General features: G+C 41.4%; 1 protein-coding gene across 2 annotated transcripts in view; it reads right to left on the reverse strand.

The window, feature by feature from the left end:
• Positions 1 to 1400: 1400 nt before the first annotated feature.
• The window catches only part of Prrg4 (proline rich and Gla domain 4), a 28698-nt gene continuing 5631 nt past the window's right edge, over positions 1401 to 24467 (reverse strand). The window contains exons 3-6 of one of the 2 annotated variants that reach the window (XM_006234655.4): positions 21005 to 21168; positions 19527 to 19575; positions 16378 to 16510; positions 1401 to 6579 (exon numbers count right to left, since the gene is read on the reverse strand). In XM_006234655.4, the coding sequence (XP_006234717.1) occupies positions 6348 to 6579; positions 16378 to 16510; positions 19527 to 19575; positions 21005 to 21168 (578 nt within the window). In that variant the 3' untranslated portion in view covers positions 1401 to 6347. The remainder of the gene's footprint in view (positions 6580 to 16377; positions 16511 to 19526; positions 19576 to 21004; positions 21169 to 24467) is intronic. The other variant, NM_001109203.1, reaches the window with a different exon arrangement.

Genomic DNA, 24467 nt, shown 5'->3' on the forward strand with positions numbered 1-24467 from the left:
TTTTTTCTTGAGTTTGTTTATATAGTGGATTATATTGATGGATTTCCATATATTGAACCATCCTTGCATTCCTGGGATGAAGCCTACTTGATCATAGCGAATGATTGTTTTGATGTGTGCTTGGATGCTATTTGTGAGAATTTTATTGAGTATTTTTGCATCGATATTCATGAGGGAAATTGGTCTGAAGTACTCTTTCTTTGTTGGGTCTTTGTGGGATTTAGGTATAAGCATAATTGTGGCTTCAAAGAATGAATTGGGTAATACTCCTTCTGTTTCTATTTTGTGGAATAGTTTGAAGAGTATTGGTATTAGGTCTTCTTTGAAGGTCTGATAGAATTCTGCACTAAACCCATCTAGTCCTGGGATTTTTTTGGTTGGGACACTTTTAATGATTGCTTCTATTTTTTTAGGGGTTATGGTACTGTTTAGATGTTTTTTTCTGATCCTGATTTAACTTTAGTACCTTGTATCTGTCTACAAGATTGTCTGTTCCCTCCAGATTTTCTAGCTTTGTTGAGTATAGGCTTTTGTAGTAGGATCTGATAATTTTTTTAATTTCCTCAGTTTCTGTTGTTATGTTTCCCTTTTAAAGTGTTTTTATTCACAATTGCCAAACTTGAAAGCAAACATGATGTTTTTGAGAGGGTTAATGGATATACTGTGGTCCATCTGGACAAGGGAATGTGTGGTGGTTTGAATAGGTTTTGCCTCCATAGATTCATGTGTTTCAGTGGTTGGCCATAGGGGATGGCACTATTAGAAGGGGTGGCTTTGTTGGAGGAAGTGCATCACTGTGGGGGTTGATTTTGATGACTTCTATACTCAGGCAATGCAGAAGATAGTTTCCTGGTTGCCTTCAGATCAAGATGTAGAACCCATGGCTCCTCCAGCACCTTGTCTGCTTACACACTGCCTTGCCTCCTGCCATGACGACAATGGATTGAATCTCTGAAACTGATATCCAGTCCCAATTAAATGTTTCCATTTATAAGAGTTGCCTTGGTCAAGGTGTCTCTTCACAGCAATAAAACCCTAACAAAGATGGAATGTTATTTAGTGGTGAACTGACTATTAAGCCATACAGAGAGGAAGAAGTGTGTTTTGGTTTGGAGCTGAGCTAAAGGTCAAATGTAAGATTTCACACATGATAGGCTACATCCCAGCACACATACATTTAGTTCGAAGAAATAATATGTTTGCCTCAAATTACATATTATATATTAAAACTTTATTAAACAATAACACCCAAACAACTATAGCTCAGTTGTTTAAATAGGTTGCTGGCCTAACCAGAAGAAAGATACATATGCTATAAACATTATTTTGAAAACATGCAAGTAGTTGATCGGGCTTAACCTGCATAATATTATATGAGTCATTATAAAACAAGCAATAAATATTACTTAATATAAAGTTTATTCACGTGTATAAAAGGCAAATGTAACAAGAAGTTCATTAAAATAGAAACACAGTTATATTTTAGGAAAGCTATGCATTAAAAAATGGGTTGTTGTTTGCAAATAATACAAATACTGATACATTTGTACTGGTTATCTTCAAACTGTAAGGAAATGTTTGTAAACCCAAAACATGGAAGAAATACAATCCATCAGACCGAAGGCATCAACATATAGCATACATGTTTTAGATGACCAGAGACAGTACCTACAAAAGGTAATAACTTTTATTTTATCTTATTTTAATTAAAAAAACAATTGCATTTATTTACTTATTGGAAAGTGGTGAAGGTAGATGTGTCCCTGCATGCATGTCAAAGTCACCAGAGACTAGTTTGCAGGAATAAGTTTGTTCCTTCAACTATGGCGGAAAATGTCTTTACTCACTGAACCATCTCTTCAGCTTAAACTTTTCACTTGGTGTTGGGGATAAAACCCAGGTGTCTGTGTAAGCTAAGGATACATTTAGCCATGGTTCAACCCAATATAATATTTTGTTTGTTGGCTTTGGTTTTCTTTCTTTGTTCCTTTCTTTCCTTCCCTCCCTCAATTCCTTCCTTCCCTTCTCTTTCTCTCTTTCTCTCTTTCTCTCTTTCTTTCTTTCTTTCTCTCTCTCTCTCTCTCTCTTTCTTTCTTTCTTTCTTTCTTTCTTTCTTTCTTTCTTTCTTTCTTTCTTCCTCCCTTTCTTAGATGAAGTCTTATTCTGTACCAAGGCTGGCCTTTAATCTGTATCAATCTTCTTGTCTTGGTTTCTCAAGTACTGGTATTCTGGGCCTACATTACCATGCCTGTCTCCAACAATCTAGTTTTTAAAAAAAATATGGAAATACCCTCTAATAGCATATGTGTCATACATAACATTTCAGATCAAATGACCAGTAGAATTTAACTCACATTTAATTAAAACAAAGATGCCATGAGTAACACGAGCTTTGGCTAAGCATTAAAATTCTCTTTTACACTTAGGAGGAGTATACACACAAATAAATGATCTGAGAAATAGAAAAAGAAATCTGATTAGAATTTGGAGACTAATGCAAGGAGAAGAGGATATTAATACAAACCCCTGCTCGAGTGCTTGTCTGGCATGGACAAGACCTTGGGTTTGTTGCCCAACACCAACACCATCACACAAAAGGAAAAAGTCTGAGGGTGAAGAGAAGACCATGTTCCTCTGCAGCTTTGAATTGTTCTTAGTGCTTCCCTCCCCACTCTCCTTCCTCAGGAGCATATTATTAACAGATGCCAAACTCCCATAGCCGAAGCCTGTGCTCTTTTTTGCCCTACCAAATGCAGAGTTTTATAACAGTGCCTTTTTTCTTTAAAATCTAATTAGAGCCATATTCCATTCATGTCCCAATTGTAATGGAAAGAAAAACTGGTCTAGTCATGTATAAAACCTACATGAAAACAGATTTGATGTTTAGCACCAATCCATCCCCCAGAGAAGCAAAAACAAAACAACAAACTAAAAAGCCCTACAGTAATCACGTGGGACAACTCAACACCCAAAACACCACAGGAAAGAAGGAGGTTAGCGAAACAGGATCCGCACCAGCGCCTTTACATTGAGAAATTTCCCTTCAGTCTCCAGGTGCTTGTTAACAACGGTTCTGTTACATTTTTCTTCTTGTGTTCAAAGTATCAGGACACCAACACTGGTGCCGACCAGTGACTTCACAGTTTGAGATCCCTTCAAGTTAGGGTAGTTGACCAAGGTAAGGTTGCTAGTGGGACAACGTGAGGTTGTCACAGGTCCTGAAGCTAACTTTGTGGTTAGACTCATAGAGTCAATACAACATTTCAAATTAGGATTCGGTAAAAGATATGGGATATGGAAGTGTGTGTAGCTCAGGGGTAGGGCTTTTTCCAACATGAGCAAGGCCCTAGCTCTGATCTCCAGCACTGTAAATTTAAAAGAAGACACACTTTACATATATATATTTAAAGCCAGGGGTGGTGGTGCATACCTTATATCTTTAATATTAGCACTTGGGAGGCAAGACAGGTGGATCTTTGAGTTTGAGGCCAACCTGATTTACATAGTGAGTTCCAGGACAGCCATAGGTGTGTGGAGAAACCCTGCTTTAAAAAACCAAAATAAAACAAAAATTAAAAAACTATATTCTTAATGGGTGTGTGTGTGTGTGTGTGTGTGTGTGTGTGTGTGTATGTGTGTGCCACATGAGTGTAGGTGCCTGCAAAGACCGGAAGAAGGCACTGGATCCCCCTGGAGATGGAGTTATAGTTGGTTGTGAGGAGCCCAATGTGAGTCCTTGGGTACAAACGGGCCCCTTAGAAGAGCAGCATATGCTTTTTAACCACAGGAAAAAAAAAATCTCTCCACCCCTCCTACCTTTTTAAATCTCTACTTGTCCTAAGTATAATTCTGTAAAGTATGCGATGGGACTAGACACATGGACTCACTCATGTCAAACCCAGCTCTTACCAACCAAATGGAGTTCAGACAAGTTATGCTGTAACTCTGATTATTACAAAGCGAGCGGTCAGTCCTAGTAACCTTTTGAAAAGAGAATTAAAATACTTGCAAAGCATATACGCAGTTATAATGGAAAAGGTGCGGTGGACTGAAGTCATGAAGAACAGAAGAACTTCAGGGGTAATATGGGAGGCTTAAACACACTTCTAATTACATAGAAGTGTTGGTAGATGATCTATTTGTGACAAGCAGCCAACGAGCCTGAAAATGTAAAAGGATAAAGCTTTGCCAGTCTCTGACAACTAATGTCTTCCTTTTATCTGTCTTCATGAAGATGATGCTGTCTTGTGTTCTGTTTTATCTGAGACAAAATCTCACTGATTATTCCAGGTGACCCTTGAACCAAGTGTGTAGCCTAGGCTGGCCTCGAACTTGTGATCCTTATGCCTCTGCCTCCTAAGCATTGAGACTGCTGCTATGTTATACCAGGTCCCGCAGATTACAATGCCATAAAAGACTCGTACGCTCACATCCGCACACACTGCAATACGATGTGGACTTTCTAGATACTTAACTAGGGTGTACTCATCAAATACGAGCAGGATTGAAATCTAACTTTATAAACCGGGGACCACGCCACCTTTCACGGTCCCACAATACTCTGCTACGTTTTTGTTTTGTTTTGGTGCTGGGGATCTGACCCAGGTTCTTGCACATATGCTAAGCATGGGTTTTTCCACTGAGCTCTTCTACAGTCTTAAGGAAGAGTTGACCATTTTTATGATTATGATAAGTATCCGTTAAGACTGTGATGTGTTTTCTGTGTGTTAAGATGTACTAGGAGAAACAAGGAGACTGAGAGTTTGGCTTAGTTGTACAGCGTGTGTTTAGCATATATGTTTTGGTTCAATCATATGTGTGCGTGGCAGACACACACACAAATACACACATAGACACCAACAAACAGATCAACAACAACAACAACAACAGCAACAACAGCAATAGCAACAGCAACAACAAAACCTCACCTGTGCACATAAGATGCAAAGGTTTTCTGGTGACTTTAGTTGATACTGCTAGGGACTTCAAACCCGGGACCTCATGCATATGAAGCAAATGTTCAACCACTTGCCTCTACCATTCCATTCTATTACTAAACTTCTAGCTCAATATTATGTGCATGTATGTACACGCATGTGAGCTTGTGCATGTAGAGGTCAGAAGTTGATACTGGTATCTTCTTCAATTGCTTTCCACCTTTTTTTTTTTTTTTAATGGTTTTTGAGACAGGGTTTCTTTGTGTAGCCCTAGCTGTCCTAGAACTAGCTCTGTGACGAAGCTGGCCTCGAACTCACAGACATCTTTCTGCCTCTGCCTTCTGAGTGCTGTGATCAAAGGCATGTACCACTACTTCCCCGTCTTGGTTTTTTTTTTTTTTTTTTTTGAGGCAGACTTTGTAGTTGTCCTGGAACTCACAATGTAGAAGACTGGCCTTGAACTCACTCACAGAGATCTCTGCCTCTTGAGCTGGGATTAAAGGCATTCACCTACCTTACTAGCTCTACCTAATTTTTGAGACAGAGTCTTTCACTGAACTTGGAGGTTCCTGATTCAGCTCGTGTGGCTAGCCACCAGCCCCAGAGGTTCTCCTGAGTCCCCTCCTACAGTGCCGAGATTTCAGGTGTGCACCCAAGGACTCCAATTTGTTTGTTTGTTTGCTTCTTTTGTTTGTTGTTGTTGTTTGTTTGCTTCAAACATGAACGAGTATTGAGGATTGAACTCAGGTCCTCATATTTGCATGACAAGCACTTTCCAAGTGAGGCATCTTCTTAGCCCATGAATACTATTTTTTTTAAAAAAAACAAAAACAAACGAAACCTCTTGACTCCATGGAACTGTGATTGATAGTGAAAAATAAGACCTGCAAATTTGATGAATGCTCTGCACTAATTAGAACAGATTTACAGCAAGCATCAAATTGTATGATTATTTTCAGTCAAAAAAGAAATCCTAAGGAAGAGAAGACCAATCTCATGATCTAAGACTGACAGTTCCTTTTGGCTAATTCTAATTATTCTACCAATAGCAAACTGTGTTTTGAGACAGGGTGAGCTCTCATCTCTCTAAGCCTCCTGAGTGTTTGTAGGCTCATACCACATTATCCAACTACAGCAAAGGGTTTTGAACCAGTACAGTAGTATATGCTGCAAAAGGCACTTTCTTCTTAACTTCAAGGTAATGGAGATGAAGTTTCTTACCAAGATGCCAGCAATCCAGTTCAGGTCCGAGACGAAAGCAGAGCTGTGGTGAATTCTGCTCTGTGTATCATTCCTTAATTCCTTTCCGTGCGTCATAAAAAGCTGAACAAGCAGACCTTTTTTACTTCAGGGAGAATAAATTATTCAACCATATGAACGAATGTCTTCCAGCGAGGCAGCCAGGTAGGATTAGTGAGATGGGAGTGACATAGACTTTTTAAATACCCTAAATCCTTTTGCAGGCCCAGGATAGGGAGGTGGTGGCGAGATGCTGTGCTTTCTGGTCAGTGCCACTGCCTGTTCATAGGAAGGTAGCCCTGCATCCTCTGAAGATGGCGACAGAGACAAGACAGTTTCCTCAGGGCTTCTGAAAATGATGGAGGGCGTGTGTCTGGCTGTTCTTGTGTAGATGGCTGAAGAACTAAACAGAGAGATGACATTTAGATCTATGAGAGGTGAGTTTCTCGGTTAACATAATATTAAAAAAATTCTAGAAGCCATGCTTCTAGAAGCATCTAGATGCCTTTAATCCCAGCACTTAGGAGGCAGAGGTAGTTGGATCTTTGAGTTCAAGGCCAGCCTAGTGTATAGGGTGAGTTCTAGGACAGCCAGAGTTACACAGAGAAGCCTTGTCTGGGAAGCATAAATAAACAAATAAACAATAAATATTCTAAACTTCACCAGGCACACCTTTGCAGACAGAGGGAGAGGCAGACGTATCTCTGTGAGTTCCAGGCCAGCCTGGTCTACAGAGTTCCAGGGTACCAGGACCACACAGAGAAACCCTGTCTCAAATTAAAAGAAAAGGAAAAGGAAATTCAACACTTCAGCCTGACTGTACCCAGGATCTAAGTGTCTCTACCTCTTCAGCACAGTCACAAACATGCACTACCGTGCTCAACTTTTTTTTTTTTTTAAGATTTATTTATTTAATGTATGTGAGTACACTGTAGCTGTCTTCAGACACACCAGAAGAGGGCATCAGGTTACATTACAGATGGCTGTGAGCCACCATGTGGTTGCTGGGATTTGAACTCAGGACCCCTGGAAGAGCAGTCAGTGCTCTTAACCGCTGAGCCATCTCTCCAGCCCCGTGCTCAACTTTTAAATACATTTATTTATATTTATTTCATGGGTATGACTGCCTTGCCTGCATGTATGTATGTGTGACAGTGGGTGCATGTGCTTTCATAGCAGACACTGCCTCCCCTGACCCATCTTCCCAGTCCCAATTTAGAATTTTTTGTTTGATTGTTTGAGACAAGTCTCTCTACAGTCCATTTTTAACAAGAGATCTTGTGTTAAAGAATAAGGCTGAGAAGCATTGAGAAAGACATCTGACACTGACCTCTGGCCTTCACACACAGAGTGAACCAACACGCATGTGCATGTATCCATAACATACACTCACACACACACTCACACACACATACACATAAACACACACACATGCACACACACACATACACATACACACATAAACACACACACATACACACACACATAAACACACAGACACACACAGACACACACACAAACACGCAACATACACTCACACACATACACACACACCTAAACACACACACACACCTACACACACACACACCTACACACACACACACACACACACACACACACACACACTGTGCTGTTGGGGTGGAGGGGATTCAAATTCTAAACTGGGCATAGTGGCCCATTTCTAAAATTGTAACACTTGGGAGATAGAAGCTGGGGCCATCCTTGTCTACATAGCAAATTCAAGTCCAGCCTGGTATGCATGAGGCCTCATCTTATTAAAAAAAAAAATCCAGCTGGGCATGGTGGTAAAAACTTTTAATCCCAGCACTTGGAAGGCAGAGGCAGGAGGATCTCTGAGTTTGAGGTCAGCCTACAAGTGAGTAACACAGAGTAACCCTGTCTTCAAAACAAAACAAAACAAAACAAAAATCAAAAACAAAATACCCCAAACCAACCAACCAAAAAAACCCAACTAGTTTTGATAAATTTAAAACCCAATTCATTTATTAATGAAACAACAGGTTAACTTTACATGCGGAAGCTCAAAGTAGTCTTTCTACTATCATAGAAGCGCTAAGAGCTTTGAAGTCTTGGCTCAATGTGGTACTGAAACTATATTCTGTCATCCCTGATCAAAGTCACACTCCCTGACTCAGTTTCCTTCTCTCTAAAATGGGGATAATAACGCTACCTCCACAGAGTTGGGTGGACTGAGTAGGATGTTTGAAGTCAGGCTGCCGGCAGAGTGAATCCTGTTTTTCCTTGCTCCTGAAATCAAATCTGAGCTTTGTGAGGTGGCCTGACACCAAGCCAAGGAGACAGATGCCACAGAGGCAGTCTCTGCAGCCCTGTTGCCCGGTTGGCCTTTAGCTCTTCCCAAGCAGTATTTTCGTCTTGCAGTCTAGAAATGCCTTGCTTTCCATGGTTATGGAACTCTTGAAACTCCTTTATTCTGGTCTCACTGTATTTTTCATACCTTTCTTCTTGGCTAAGTAGAATTCTCTGTCTCCTTTTTTCTCTCTTCTTTTCTTTTAGTCTCCTCTCTCCTCCTTCCTGTTCCTTTTCCTGAAACAGAGTCTAATGTAGCCCAAGTTGGCCTCAAACTCACTCTGTGTTAAGGATGACCTTGAACTCCTGCCTCTACCTCCTGGGCATTGAGATTACAGGCATGTACGACCATGCTCTAATCATGCAGTCCCAGGGTTTGAACAAGTGCCTTTGTGAATGCTTAGGCAAGAGATCTATCAGCTGAGCCACACCCCCAGTCTGCCTCTCTGTGCTTTTGACTAGCACTGTTCCATTGTGAAAATGCTGTCATTCTGTACTTCTTGGCCAAGTACATGGTAAAACAGTAGCCTAGTGTGTGTGAAGATCTGGGTTCGAATCTCAGCACTGAAAAAAGGCTTTGTCCAAGTCTAACCCTTCTCTTCTTTTATCTTCTCATCATATTGGGATTGCCAGAGTTTTGGGTATGATACTAGACAAGTACTATGCCATTTTAAAATTTTGGGGGGACAGGGTCTTTGTTCCAGGTTGCTGAGCTGGCCTTGAACTCACTATTGTGTCACATCTTAAACTGGCAATCCTGCCCAGTTCTAGAATTGCTGATTTATACCACTACACCCAACAAATCATTTCATAACACCTTATCAGCTAGTGAAGGCTACAATCTCATGTGGGTCTGAAGTTTTCAATGTGTGGGTTCCCATTCTGTCCTGTGAACTGCAAACGACATTAACATTTTTAAAAAAATCCATTGGTTTGTGTGTCTACATATGTATACAGACACGTGTACATGCATGTGCAAACACACACACATACACACACATACACACATACACACATACACACACACACACACGTGCGCGTGCAAACCCGAGGACAACTTTCTCATTCAGTTCTCTTCTAACATGTAAGTCTCAGGAACTGAACTCGGGCTGTCGGAATTAGTGGCAAGTGCTTTTACCTACTGAGCCATCTTGCTTGTCTGCAAACTACAATTCAAATTTAGAAAACCGAGCTGTTTAGACTGTGAAGTTGGCTGACTAGACAGTATCAATGCATAAATTAACACCCTATAGTTAAGGGTAATAAAAGAATTAAGGCTCAGAGTCAATTCTGACTAACCTCTAGTCCCTGCCTATAGTATTTTTCCCACTAAGGGACGGTTAACTTAGGTCTGGGAGTTGGCTTTGTTAGTGTCAGTTCATCTTGAAACACTGATAACCCGGGTTTGGATTCCCAGACCTATGTAAAAGCCAGGCGCAGTAGCACAGGCATGTGCAATCCCAACATGCTCTATGTCATGTTTGTCTGTCCCCTTTGGAGAACCAGCTCAAGTGTCTTTTTACAGGTAGCCATTTGTTGTTCCGCTCTTCCTGTATTTATCTTTTTTTAACTGTTTTGTTTTACATGAGCAGCCAGTGCTCTTCACTGCTGAGCCATCTCCTCACACCCTCTTTGATATAAAATATTATTTTATTCTGCCAAATCTGAATTTCATTTTCCCCCTGAGTCTTCGTGTATGGTTCTTCAGCCAGAAGTTAATACAGAGCTCACATCTCCAGCTTTCTACTGGCTACCAAGTCTCACAGCTTCTTTTCCCTCACAGACAAGTCCAGACTCCTGACCTCCCCTGGGAGTCCTACGCTGGCATCTCGATGGACGATGGACGGACGCTCCTCTACCCTACAGGTTCTTCCTGCTCCACCGTGTATTATTCAAGCACTGCGCTCCCAGGATGCAACAGATTACTGCTTTCTCAAGAACAGTTGTCAAAAAAGAAGCCTTTTTTAAATTCCTCTTGCTTCACGGAGGTTTCACCTGTCACCATCTTCCCCAAGCTGAAATTACCCAGTACTTTCATGTGTTTAAATGTGGCCTCTCCGTCCCTCCCTCCCTCCCTCCCTCCCTCCCTCCCTCCCTCCCTCCCTCCCTCCTTCCCTCCCTCCCTCCTTCCCTGTCTCTGTCCTAACCAAATAGTAATCCCCCCATGTCTCCTTTGAACAGCTCCCCTTCCCTTTCAAAAACTACAGAATGCATTGATAAGAGGCGCACACTGGTGATGGCAACCCAGCTCATGACCAGCAGGGCTGAAGTTAGTTGCACAGGGACTGACGCAGAGTCATTAGTCAGTATTTTATAATCTGCTGAGTCTAAAAGGAATTTATTTATGATACATCTCAATTTTAACTTCACATGAACCTATGAGAGCTGGGTAAATCTACAGTCAGTCCAATCTCTGAACTGGTTTTCTGTTTGGTTGTTCTGTGGTGCTGGGAATTGAACTCGGGGCTTTAAGCACTTTTTATTTATTTACCTACTTGCTTATTTATATGCTAGCAATTGAACCCGGGCTCAAGTGTATTATCCAGGTGTGCTACCATTAAGCATACACCTGGTCTGGAAGAGTTGGCTCAGTGGTTAAGAGCACTGACTGCTCTTCCAGGGGTCCTGAGTTCAAATCCCAGCAACCATATAGCGGCTCACAACCATCTGTAATGGGATCTGATGTCTCTTCTTGTGTGTCTGAAGAGAGCTACAGTGTACTTATATATAATAAATAAATAAAATCTTTAAAAAAAAAAGCAGCACAAATACCACTTGAGAAGGTAGGAACACTGTTGCTTAAACTTTTGGAACAACTTGAGTTTGCAAATGACTGGTACTAGCAATAGCTAATACTATGTGCCAATGATCCGGCCAATACCGAATGTGTTCGCATGTGTTTGTGTAACTGCTGCTCTAGTGGAGCCATACAGCACAGTGTAGGTGACATGTCCAGGGACAAAAGTCTAGTCAACTGTGTACTTGATCAATATCTGAACACTGGCATTCCAGCACCTGTGCGTTTACATCCTGTCTAGGGCTGGAAGGATACATGTTGGTCTCTTTCTGAAACAGACGCTGGTCTGCGACTGCTGTTGTTCTAGGAAGGAATCACATCTTAGAGCACTGCGCCAGAATAACCAGTCAGACTAATACTGTGTGATCCCACTTGTGCGAGGTCACAGGAGTAAACTTCACAGAGGCGGAAGGCAGGATGGCGCTGAGCATGGCCTGGGGGCTTGACAGGAGAGAAGGAGTGCCTGGGTTCTCAGCTATGGAGCTGGAGATGACTATAAAGTCTTGTGAGTGAGATGAATTCTGGACCTGAACAACCTACTTGCAAATAAAGAGGAGAGATTTTCTTTTATGTACAGTACTATTATGGAAATGCATTTAAATTTTACTATTTTAAATCACAAAATTAAGTTGCAAATGAGAACATAGAGTATGCACACCAAATCTGAAATAACAATTTCTTTTTTCCTTTCTTCTCTTTGTGTGTGTGTGTGTGTGTGTGTGTGTGTGTGTGTGTGTGTGCATGTACATGTGTGCATGTATGTGTGGAATCCAGAGGACAACTTTGGATGTTGTTTCTCTGGAGCCATCCATTTTGGGACATTTTGGCTTATTTAAGACAAGTCTCTCTGTCTTTCCTCGGCAGCTTCAGATTGGTCAAAATAAAAATCTAATGGCCAATAAACTGAGGCAGGATTAGCAGGTGGTACATCTGGCAGAGAGAGGAACTCTGGGAAAGAGTCAGGAGCGGGAGCTTTGCCATCCAGAGGAAGTCAGATGTATGAGACTGAGGAGCGGTAACCAGCCATGTGGCAGACATAGAAGAGTACAAACAGCATAACTGAGCTGCAAGCTGGTCAGGGAACAAGCCCAGCTTAAGGCCTAGGCATTTATTAATAGATAATAAGCCTCCAAGTCACTCTTTGGGAACTGGGGCGTGGGTGGAAAAGCTTGTGGCAACACTGGGCTTTTACCAGGGTGCCAGGGGTCCAAGTTAGACACTCGCGCTTTTGTAACAAACACGCTACTGACTCTCTCTCCAGTCCAGTGGTTATTTCTAAAACATAAATTGTGAGGTTTGTTTTTTTTTTTAAAGGTTTTTACTTATTTACTTATTTGTGATTCGGTCTCACTATATAGCCCTGGCTTTCCTGAAACTCACTTGGTAGACCAGGCTGGCCTCGAATGAAAAGACCCACCTGCATCTGCCTCCACAGTGCTGGGTTAAAGCTGTGCCACTCACTACTGCCCAGCTGTACTGCTATTTTTATTTAATTTTAATTAAAATTTGATGATGATGGGATGATGAGGTGTAGGAGTGTATGAAGTTGGTGGGCACACATGTCACACGGCTTGCATGTGGAGATCGGAGAAGACCTTTGTGAAGTTGATGGTCTTTCTACCTTTACATAGGTTTATGTCTTCAAGCTTTTGTAACATAGGCTTATTAGATGGCCATCTTCCTGATCTGGTCAGGAGTGATTGATTGATTTATTGATTAATTGACTGAGGCAGAGACTCACTATGTAGCCATGGATAGGCTGGAATTCACTATGTAGACCAGGCTAGCCTTGAATTCACAGAGACACACTTGTCTCTGCCTCCCAAGTACTAGGATTAAAGGAGTGTACTCCAGAATTTTTATTTGCTTATTTTAATTTTTACCTTGTTACAGTTTTAAAATGTTATTTAGTGTATGTGTGTGCACATATGTTTACCATGTATGTGCTTAGTACCCTCAGAAATCAGATGAGGACATCGGATCTTCTGGAACTGGAGTTACAGATGGTTGTGAACTATCATATGGGTGCTGGGAGCAGCCAGTGCTGTTAATCACTGAGCTATCTCTCCAGCTCCAATGAGTAACTTTTAAAGTGATAATTCTGACAAACAACCAAAGTCAGAAAACTGACAAAAGACTAAAGATATTATGAAAATTTAAGAGGAATCGAGGTTTTTTTTTTTTCTCGTTCATTTCAGAGTTAAGAAAAAAAAATCCCCCTGAGTCTCTGTCTCAATCAATCAATCAGTCAATCAGTAATCATTCCTGACCAGACCAGTGGGATGACCATCTGATAAACATGAGCCATAAAAACCTAAGGACATAAATCTAACCCACGAGTCCTATGCAATGGTAGGAGGAGACCATCGACTTCACAAAAGGGGCAGGAGAGATGGCTCAGCCATTAAGAGAGCACACTGCTCCTGCAGAGTTCTGGGGTTTGGTTCCCAACACTCACATCAGATGGCCCACAGCTGCTTATAACTCCAGCTCCCGGGATCCAGTGTCCTTGGGCATTCCCAGGCACTTGCACACATGTGGTACACATAAATTCAAGTAAGCACGTACACAAAAACAAAACTAATTTAGTAGAATTTGGTGGGGCTTAGAGGTATGTCTGTAATTCCAGAATTCAGGGTTTATTAATTCAAGGCCCACATGGGATACATACAGAGTTTGAGGCCAACACAGGTTATCTAGTGAGATAATGTCTCAAACAACAAGTGAGGGGGAAGGATTTGCTTTAAGGTCCGCTATTAAACGGTAGCAGAATTAATGTCCAAACCTTTGCCTTCTAATTTCTAATTGAATATCCTTCTTCTACACATTATTCCATTCGATATGAAATAATCAAGGACAGTCTTATTCCATAAATTTAAACAGTGTAATTAAAGTTTTCTGGTTTTGTATTAGTCTATATTTAGACCTGAATTGTATAATCGTCTTTTAAAGTGGACGAAAGCCTTCCATCTGTAACTGGTTAGGGATGAGGTTGTCAGTAGTGGAATGAGGCCTGGTTTCAATCCCTAGCAGTGGGAGAAGGATACGTGGTCCTCAATGCGAGCTCTTCGCTGACTTTAGAAGTGTAAGCAGGAATCTACAAGTATCAATATCAGCAGCTCCATTAGCACCTGGTATTCCTTCTAAAAAATGTCTTCACACTGAATCATTAAGATGACCAGCAACTATGCTGGTTGCTACCTCAACGCAAGCTACAGTCATCTGAGAGGAGACGGAAGCTCGACTGAGAAAATGCCCCTATCAGACTGATCAGTAAACAGGCAAGTCTGTGGGGCGTTTTCTTGACTAATGGTTGATACAGGAGGGGAGGGCCCAGCACACTGTAGGGGCCAGTCCTGGGTAGATAGTCTTGGATGCTAGAAGAAAGCAGGCTGAGCAAACCCTGATCCTTCCATGGCCTCTGCTTCAGTTCCTGCCTTGGCTTCCCTAAAGAGACTGTGACCCAGGATTTGTAAGCCAAATACACCCTATTCTCCTCAAGTTGCTTTTGGTCATGGTGTGTTATCCCAGCAGAAGAAATCCTAACCAAGAGTGTCGTGCAAATAATTATGATTCCTATGAATCCCTATCAATCTCTGTTAACGTACTACCTATCCTTAGTTGGTAATAATTTTGTTTTTTACTAATTTTGAGGTATCAATAATAGTTTAAAGTCAGGTTCCCTCCCACCCCTTACCCTTAAAACAAGGTGTCATGTGTCCCAGACTGGCATCCAATTTGTTACATAGCCAAGGATTATCTTGAACTTCTGATCCTCCTGCCTACCCCTCCCCCACCTCCCCATCTCCCCAATCCTCCCCACCCCCACCCCTGCCACCCGTGTTGGTAATGTGTAGGCTTGTGCCACCACACCAGGTGTATGTGGGGCTGGAGATGGAACCCAGGATTTCTTGCACACTAGGCAAACCCTCTTCCAACTGAATCACACCTCTAGTCCCTGAATTAATTTGTTTCTGCCACACAGATTTGTTACATTAGGACTTTCTGTTTCTGAAAATATTGGGGCGGTGGTGTGGAAAGGAGTGGCCTACATGTGCTAGTAGGCAAGCTCTCTTCTGCTGAGGCAAAGCTCCAGTCTTGGGATCTGAGACAGGTCTCTGCATGTAGTTTAGACCGGTCTTGAGCTTGAATCCTTTCCCCTGCCTCTCAAGTGTCGGGATTGTAGCTATGAGCAGCTTCACCTAGATCTTGTGTTCTTTTGAAGGGTCTTAGAAATAGCATCATTAGCATATGTTTGTGATGACTCACTGGTGCCAACATACACACTAAATAAATAAATACACTTAAAAAAAATCCCGTAATAATATCATCAGGTTGTTAATATGGATGTTAAAACACCAAACATCTGTCAGCCTAGAGTTTGGGAAGACATCATTATGTGTAGTGTGGGGCTTTAACTGGCCCTGGAGTAGAGAGGACAGTAACAGAGAAACTGGCAAAATAGAAATTTAGTTTAGTTAGTGATGATGTTACAATGTTTTATGTATGTGTGTGTAGGTCAGAAGTCAGCATCAGTGTTTTTCTCAGTTACTCTCCACTGTATTTTTTGAGACAGGGTCTCTCTCTGAAGTGCCACTTGCTGATTAAGCCAGACTGGCAAGCCCTAGCGAGTCTCTGTCCCCATCTCCCTGAAGCTCGGATGACAGGCTCATGCTGCCGCACTAGGGTTTTCTAGTTGCTGGTAATCTGAACTCAGGTCTTATGCTCGTGCAGAATGGACTTTACTGACTGAGCCATATCTCTGGCACAGTTTGCTTATTTTTGACAGCTGGACTATGGCAACATATTTGGAAATAACGGGAGAAACTGAGCAAAGGGTATACGAAAAGTCTCTGTACTGCCTTTACAGTCTTCTTTTTTTTCGGAGCTGGGGACTGAACCCAGGGCCTTGTGCTTCCTAGGCAAGCGCTCTACCACTGAGCTAAATCCCCAACCCCCAGTCTTCTTGATTATCTAAGATTATTGTAAAGACCTAAAAACAAAGAGTTATCGGTTTGATCTACTTAAAAATAACAATGCGGAATGCATACTAATGAGTTTAATATTTTGACTTACCTCGGATATGGCCGCCTGTTACACTTGGTGATACATAGATAGTAGCCAAGTAAGCCGAAAACAACTAGGAACACGCCAGCGACAGTCAACCCAGTCAGAAGGCTCATAACATCGAATTTCTCTTTGTTAACATCTTTAAAAAAAACAGTAAAAAACATACAATTAATGGCATGATTGAAAAACATCTTCCACAATCTCAATACATTTAGCACATTATTGAGAAGATTCTCAGCATTGATAACTAATTTATCTTTATTTTTTCTTTCTTTTCATTTTCTGTTTTCTTTTCTCTCTCTCTCTCTCTCCCTCCCTCTCTCCCTCCCTCCCTCCCTCCCTCCCTCTCTCTCTTCCTTTCTTTCTTTTTTTAAGACATCGTTTTCTCTGTGTAGCCCTAGCTGTTCTGGAACCAGCTCTGTAGATAAGGCCGGCCTCAAACTCAAACCCAAGTGTTAGGATTAAAGGCCATGCTGATTTACCTTAAAGTCTTTGTGTTAGACTGTTAGAGAATCTGCCTGAAAAAGTGTAAATGGCATTTGTCCTTTTATTTACTCTGTGTGTGTGTGTGTGTGTGTGTGTGTGTGTGTGTGTTGGGGACGTGTGTGTGTGTGTGTGTGTGTGTGTGGGTGTGTTGGGGGCGTGTGTGTGTGTGTGTGTGTGTGGGTGTGTTGGGGGCGTGTGTGTGTGTGTGTGTTGTGTGTGTGTGTGTTGTGTGTGTGTGTGTTGTGTGTGTGTGTGTGTGGGTGTGTGTGTGTTGTGTGTGTGTGTGTGTTGTGTGTGTGTGTGTGTGGGTGTGTGTGTGTGTTGTGTGTGTGTGTGTGTGTGGGTGTGTTGGGGGCGTGTCATGGCACACGTGTGGATGTCAGAGAACACTTTTTGAGAGTTGTCTTTTCCTCCTCCTACCATGGAAGTTCTGAGAGTTGAATTCAGGTTTCACGGCAAGAGTCTCTACCCACCGAGCCGTCTTGCCAGCTCTTAAATGGTATTTCTTAGACACCCAATTCTTTTGTTTACTTAAACAGGTCATGTTATATGAATAATAGCTAACAGTGAGAGGGGTAAACATGTACTTTGCTCAGTTAAATACATTTTGGTACATTTATGAGGCAACCTTGTAACAGTCTCCTACAGGAGGAGCCTATCTAAAACAAATGAAAGAATCAAGTGCGAGATTAATTAAATAAATGATCAAAATGAGGCTAGAAGGGGACTTGGGAGGAAGGCATTAAAAAAAAAAACCACCTGGGTAGCAAGAACAAAATGATAATCAGATAGGACCAGGAAGTTCTAATGTTAAGCGTGGTGGGGTAGATCTTGCTGATAACTTATTAGAGATTTCAAAAGTAGAAGATTTTGAGTATTGTCACCTCAAATAAATGATAAAAGTTTGATGTGATACTTATGCTAATTGCCCTGATTTGATTACTGAACATTGTATATGTGTGTTAAAATACCACACTGTATTCCATAAATAGGTACAATTATGATGTATCAAATTTCTTTTTAAAGATTTATTTATTTTATGTATGCCAATACACTGTCACTCTCTTTGGACACATCAGAAGAGGGCATCAGACCTCATTACAGATGGTTGTGAGCTACCATGTGGTTGCTGGGAATTGAACTCAGGACCTCTGGGAGAGCAGCTAGTGCTCTCAACTGCTGAGCCATCTCTCCAGCCCTAAGTCAAATCATTAAAAAGAAAACAAAGCATCTTGAGATGACCAATACAGATAAGATGAAGTCTTTCCCTTCTCCCGAAGTTACTCAGTTCTAACACTCCCCTCCTGTTTTTTCTTTTTCTAAAAAAATGATTTATTTATTATATATAAGTACACTGTCACTGTCTTCATGCACACCAGATCTCCTTACAGATGGTTGTGAACCACCATGTGAGAATTGAACTCAGGACCTCTGGAAGAGTAATCAGTGCTCTTCACCACATCTCTACAGCCCTTCTTTTTCTTTTTAGTACCAAAGACTGAACCTCGACTTTTGTACATGCTAGACATATATCCTATTGCTGAGATAGATCTTTGGTCATCCTCTTCCTCCTGCTCCCGGGGTGGGGGGGTCGGTGGGGTATTCTAGAACCCAGGGTTCACTTTGAAGGCGACCAATGAGATTACAGGCTTCACTATGTAACTAAGGAAGGCAACCAATGAGATTACAGGTGTATACTACCATATCCAGTTTTATGTCATTTTGAAGCTCAAACCTGAGGCTTCAGGCAAGCACTGTACCAGCTGTGTGTGTGTGTGTGTGTGTGTGTGTGTGTCTGTATGTGTGTGTATGTGTATGTGTATGTATGTATGTATGTGTGTGTGTATGTGTGTGCATGTGTGTGGTGTGTGTATGTATGTATATGGTGTGTGTATGTGTAAGTGTGCATGTGTGTGTATGGTGCATGTGTGTATGTGTATGTATGTATGTGTGTGTGTGTATGTATGTGGTGTGTGTGTATGTATGTGGTGTGTGTGTTTGTGGGTGTATGTATATGGTGTGTGTGTTTGTGTGTGTATGTATGTGGTGTGTGTGTTTGTGTGTGTATGTATGTGGTGTGTGTGTTTGTGTGTGTATGTATGTGGTGTGTGTGTTTGTGTGTGTATGTATGTGGTGTGTGTGTTTGTGTGTGTAGGTATATGGTGTGTGTGTTTGTGTGTGTATGTATGTGGTGTGTGTGTGTGTGTGTGTGTGTGTGTGTGTGTGTATGTGTGTTATTGGGGATCAAGCCTACGGGCATGAGCTTGCTAGGTAAACACTCCATAACTGAAGCTGCAGCCCCTTCCCTATCTTTAACCTTACCCAGCAATCTCACTTACCTGCCATAGGTATTCTATTCGCTTGTAATAGTAACAGAAGATTATAAGAACTAACAGAGCTTTACTTTTGTGCAAGTTTTAACGTTGCCTAGCTGCTTAAAACACCTTTGTGCCCATTAGCTCATTTCCCGACTATCTCACCAAACTTGATTTTCAGTGTGCAAAGAGACGAAGGGAGCCTTCTGTCTCACACAGCCCAGCATATAATTGGGAAACCGTCCTCGATCGGTATGCGTGTTGAGCAATAGCCAAACTCAAACATTAAAACTAAAGAGGATTAGCATGAGGCGAGGCGAGGAAAGCATTACTGTCTGTGGTTCTTCGCCTTACCTGATCCTGTGGTTGGCCCTTTAACTGAATAATCCTGCCAAAATGTGATCTGGGAAGAAAAGATGAAAATTTAAGTTTATGTAATTTATCATTGTTTCTTTTGTTTCTGGTGACCTAGATTGGAGGTGGTGAGCTCTCAGCATGTGACACAGGTAGGACACCAGTTCTTGCGAGTAAAGGGAGTGACTCATTCTGCCCTTTCTGCTGCCTGGTTAATTGGTGAAGGGGTTGTTTCAGCTCTCTCTCTGTTACCAAGCCCTGTTGGCCTCTCCCCTCACCCAGCTGGGCTCTTTCCGAGACAGTGGGACGGTCCCATCTGAGAGGAGACAAGGGTACCAGATGGGAGTTGAGGGCGATTTTCTGCTCGTCTGCTGGGATAGTTGACTTTGCGGACTTGCAAAGTCATCTCTGAGTCAGTTTAGATTCTGTGTGCTTCGAAAGAATACAAAAAGTTTCATTTTTGAGGAACCATAATTAAATTAGAAAATATATTTTTCTTAATTATGAAAAACATCATTAGAGTCCAGGCATGGCTAGAGAGAATATTCTTTGTTTTCCCACCTCTGTACATTTAGGAAATATTTGTAGGAAATGAGTGGCAGGCAAGGATTATGGAAGAATAAATAACTAGGGCACCTCACTGTGCAATGGAAGGATCCCCGGGGAGCTTCTTATTCAGTACAGAGCAAAGAGAGAAAGGAGAGCAGCCCTGGCACGATTTACATACAGAGAAAGCAAAGCACTTAACATTTCTCCAGAAGATTCCACCATGTTACCTCTCTGCTTTCCATATTACCTAGGTTAAAGCAGGCTTTAATTATATTTTAGGAGAACTTTAAACACTGGGAGTTGAAGAGATGGCTGGTGGATTAAGAGCACTTGTTGCTCTTGCAGAGGACCCAGGATCAGTTCCCAGTAATCACACAATGGCTCACAACCATCCATAACTCCAGTTCCAGGGGACTGGGAAGTCTTCATCTGACCTCAGGCACCAGCAAACATGTAATGCGCAGATACACATGCAGACAGACACTCACACACATTAAAGGGGAATTCATCTTCAGAATCATCTTCTTTTCTTCCTTAGGCTAGGTATGGATTTCTAATTCCAGCATTCAGGAGGCAGAGGCAGGAGGATCTCCACTTACTGAGACTTCCAATGCAAAAAAAAAAAAAAAAAAATCTGCCTTAAATTACATAGGATTGGAGAGATGACTCTGTGGTTAAGAGCACCAACTATTCTTCCAGAGGTCCTGAGTTCAATTCCCAGCAACCACATGGTGGCTCACAACCATCTGTAATGAGATCTGATGCCCTCTTCTGGTGTGTCTGAAGACAGCTACACTGTGCTCATATAAATAAAATAAAAATAAATCTTTTTAAAAATAAAAGACACAGGTCTATAATGTATTTAGTGCCACTTTCTTAAAGTATAATGAAGTAACTTTTCAGATAATTGATATCACTAGACAAATTACCGTATTTTCATCATCCCCCAAAATCTCTCTGGCTTCTTCATAACTGCAAAACTCCTCATAGCACTCTCTCTCCAGGTCCCCAGGAGTGAAGAGTTCTAAATCAAACCTATTGTACAGGAGACGGCGGTGCATGAAGATGCTCGCTGCTTCTTTTGATGCAAAGACTGAAAAAGAAAAAGAAAAGGTTTCAGATGCAATCAAGATAATGCAGAAACTTCCTGTTTTAACTGGAGGAAAAGGGTATCATTCTCTTGACATGGGTGAACTGTAGCAGCCTCTCCTGGATGACTTTCAGATTGGCCTCCACAAGTAGCATCCGTAAAAATGGCTCCTTGAAAATGTTGGCAATTCCAGACAGTGTTTGAGGTGTGTTTGCTCCAAATCATTAACTTAAAACTATTAATGGATGACTATCCTTCCAGATGATCTTTTTCCCTGGTAAATAGCAGATGAGACTACTTTACTTCCAAAGGTTGGTTCCCTTATTGATTTTCCTTCCCTCCTTTTTTTCTTTATAGTGCTAGGATCCAACTGAGGGGCTATTTTTTTTAACTGTGTGTGAGTATGTGTTTGAGTGTGTGTGTGTATGTGTGCATGTGTGTATTTCTATGTGCATGTATGTGTATTTGCGTGTGAGATGCATGTTCTCATTTGTTGGTACACCTTCCCATTTGGAGGCCAGAAGAGAATGTTAGGTGCCCTGTTCTCTCTCCAGTTTACTCTTTGAGGCAGAATCTCTCGCTGAACCTAAAACTGGCAACTCTGGTTATTCTGGCTGGTCAGCAAACTCCCAGAATCCACCTGTGCTGGGTTTACAGATGCGTGAATGGCCATTCTTGGCTTTTTAATGAGTGATGTGGACCAAGGCTGAAGTTGTCAGGGTTTCATAACAAGAGCTCTTACCCATTCAGCTGCCTCCCCAGTCCCAAATTAACATTTATGTGTTGAGGGTTTTATACAAGCTTAGACTAAAATATAGAATTTTATATTCCTAAGTGTATAAAATTATATGCTAATTAGGAGATGAACTCACAGCCATTCATCCCACTCTAGGTAAATGCCCACAGTACTTTGTAGACTCTCTTTCACATTTGAGAACTTAATAGGGTGGAGCTTGTGAGAGGGTGAGGCAGGGGACCTTGACCTGGAAGCCAGCCTGGGCTACACAGCAAGGCTGACAGCAAAAAATGAGGGAGGGGATAACAATACCATTCCCGTGTTTTGTGTTCTCAGGTTGGCCATTATTATGTCTTAAGACTCCTCAGGTTCTGCCAGAGATTTCTTTCTATACACTAACCATCTAAGAAGGTTAGAATTTTCTAGATTGCTCTTGACCAATTCAGGAGTCCCCGTCCATATCCGACTACTAAGTACTAGAAAAGTGTCTAGTCTAACAGACCTAAAAGACAGAGAATTTTAAATTTCATATTGGAAAGTATGTGAAAGAGCACAGGCAAGTTTCACATTGTGTATAGTTTGCAAAAGCATTATGGATATTAAGTAAAATTAAAAAAATTATTAAAATCTATTTCACCTATTTATTTTTGCTTGTTACTTTCTTTCTTTTTTTTGATTTAATTAATTAATTACTTTTGATGCAGGGTCTCCCTATGTAGCTCTGACTGGCCTGGAACTTTATGCAGATCAGGCTGGTCTTCAACTTATAGAAATATATAGCAGTACTGCTGGGGTCAAAGGTGCACGCCTCCATGCCTGACTTCTTTTTGTTTTTTTAAATTATGACTATTAGCAAAAATAATTTCTGTGATTCACATAATATTTCTATTTCTATTATTATTATTATTATTATTATTATTATTATTATTATTATTCCAGAGAGTTAATTTCCTCCTCTTTTTTTCCTGGCAGTACTGGAGATGGCAGCCAGGGAGTCACATGGGCTGGGCCAGCACTCTATCATGGAGCCTCAGACCCAGTCCTAGTACCAGGTTTTCTGTTATAACAGCACAGGCTGTTGGAACCAAGGGGTCCTAACAATAGTTGCTTTATCTCACAAGGCAGAGACCAGGAGGCCTGAACACTTGTTCTTTCTCCCCTGTCCTCTTGGAGTTCCTTGCTTTGTCAAATGAGGAATGGCAACTTTCTGAAGCCCCTGTCACCCCTCATGGGCATTCTTGCAGTAGCTTGTAAGTGGTGTCCTGGTTCCTTTACACCTTGATGCTAACACAATAGCCAAAGAGACTCTAAGAAACGTTTAAGCTAGAAGTGGTGGTGCACACCTTTAGTTCCAGCACTCAGGAGACAGAGGCAGACAGATCTCTGAGAGTTTCAAGACAGTCAGGGAAATGTAGAGAGACATGGTCTCAAAAATAAAATAAACAAATACATAAATGAAAGAGTTTTGAATACCTGTGTGCATGTGTGTGCAATGTATGTTCATGAGTAAGTGTATGTATATGTGGGTATGCCCATGCTGTGGCATGCTCATGGATGTCAGAGGACAATATACAGGAGTCTATATGGCAAGTTCTAGGATATCCAGGGCCACACAGAGAGATCTTGTCTCAAAATCTCTATCTATCTATCTATTATCTATCTATCTATCTATCTATCTATCTATCTATCTATAGATATACATATGTACATATATGTGTATATCATATGATAGTACACATATAGATATTTATACATATGTACATATTATATATGATATTATATATGTAGATATATTTATATATTAACAACTTTTTTGGGTATGGTGAACTTTAATCCTAGCACTCAGAAAGCATGGGCAAGTGAATCTCTATGAGTTTGAGGTCAGCCTGGTCTACATGACAAGTTCCAGGCCAATCAGAGCTACACAGGGAGACCCTATCTGAAAAATAGTAAAAAGATTAAAACAACAACGACGACAAATTCCCTTTTTCCTACTTTGCCTTTTCGAAAAATTTCTAATAGCATTCTCTAAAAGTAATAAAAATATTACATAAAAAAGAAAAAATCCAATAACCCAAACCTCCTAATGGCAATCCTTTGAAAAAAAGAAAAAAACAAAAAAGATTTATTATGTATACAGCGTTCTACTTGCATGTCTGCCTGCAGGCCAGAAGAGGGCACCAGATCTCATTACAGACGGTTGTGAGCTACCATGTGGTTGCTAGGATTTGAACTCAGGACCTCTGGAAGAACAGACAGTGCTCTTGACCTCTGAGTCATCTTTCCAGCCCCCTAAAGGCAGTCCTACTTCCTACAAATGAAGCCAAAGCCCTTAGAAAGATCCTGTGTTGGGGGAGGGGAGAAGCTAGTGAGGGAGGCAACACACAGAGGAAGGCTTCCCCTCCTCAAAAGAAAAGGGGAAGACAGGATAGGGGGAAGACTTGTGTGAGGGGGTACTGGAAGGAAAGGAAGGGCTGATATTGGGTTGTAAAGTGAATAAATTAAAAAGGGGGGAGAGATGGCTCAGTGGTTAAGAGCACCGACTGCTCTTCCAGAGAGGTCCTGA

Source organism: Rattus norvegicus, chromosome 3 (assembly GCF_036323735.1).
Source record: "Rattus norvegicus strain BN/NHsdMcwi chromosome 3, GRCr8, whole genome shotgun sequence".
In the NCBI taxonomy this organism is placed as follows: domain Eukaryota; kingdom Metazoa; phylum Chordata; class Mammalia; order Rodentia; family Muridae; genus Rattus; species Rattus norvegicus.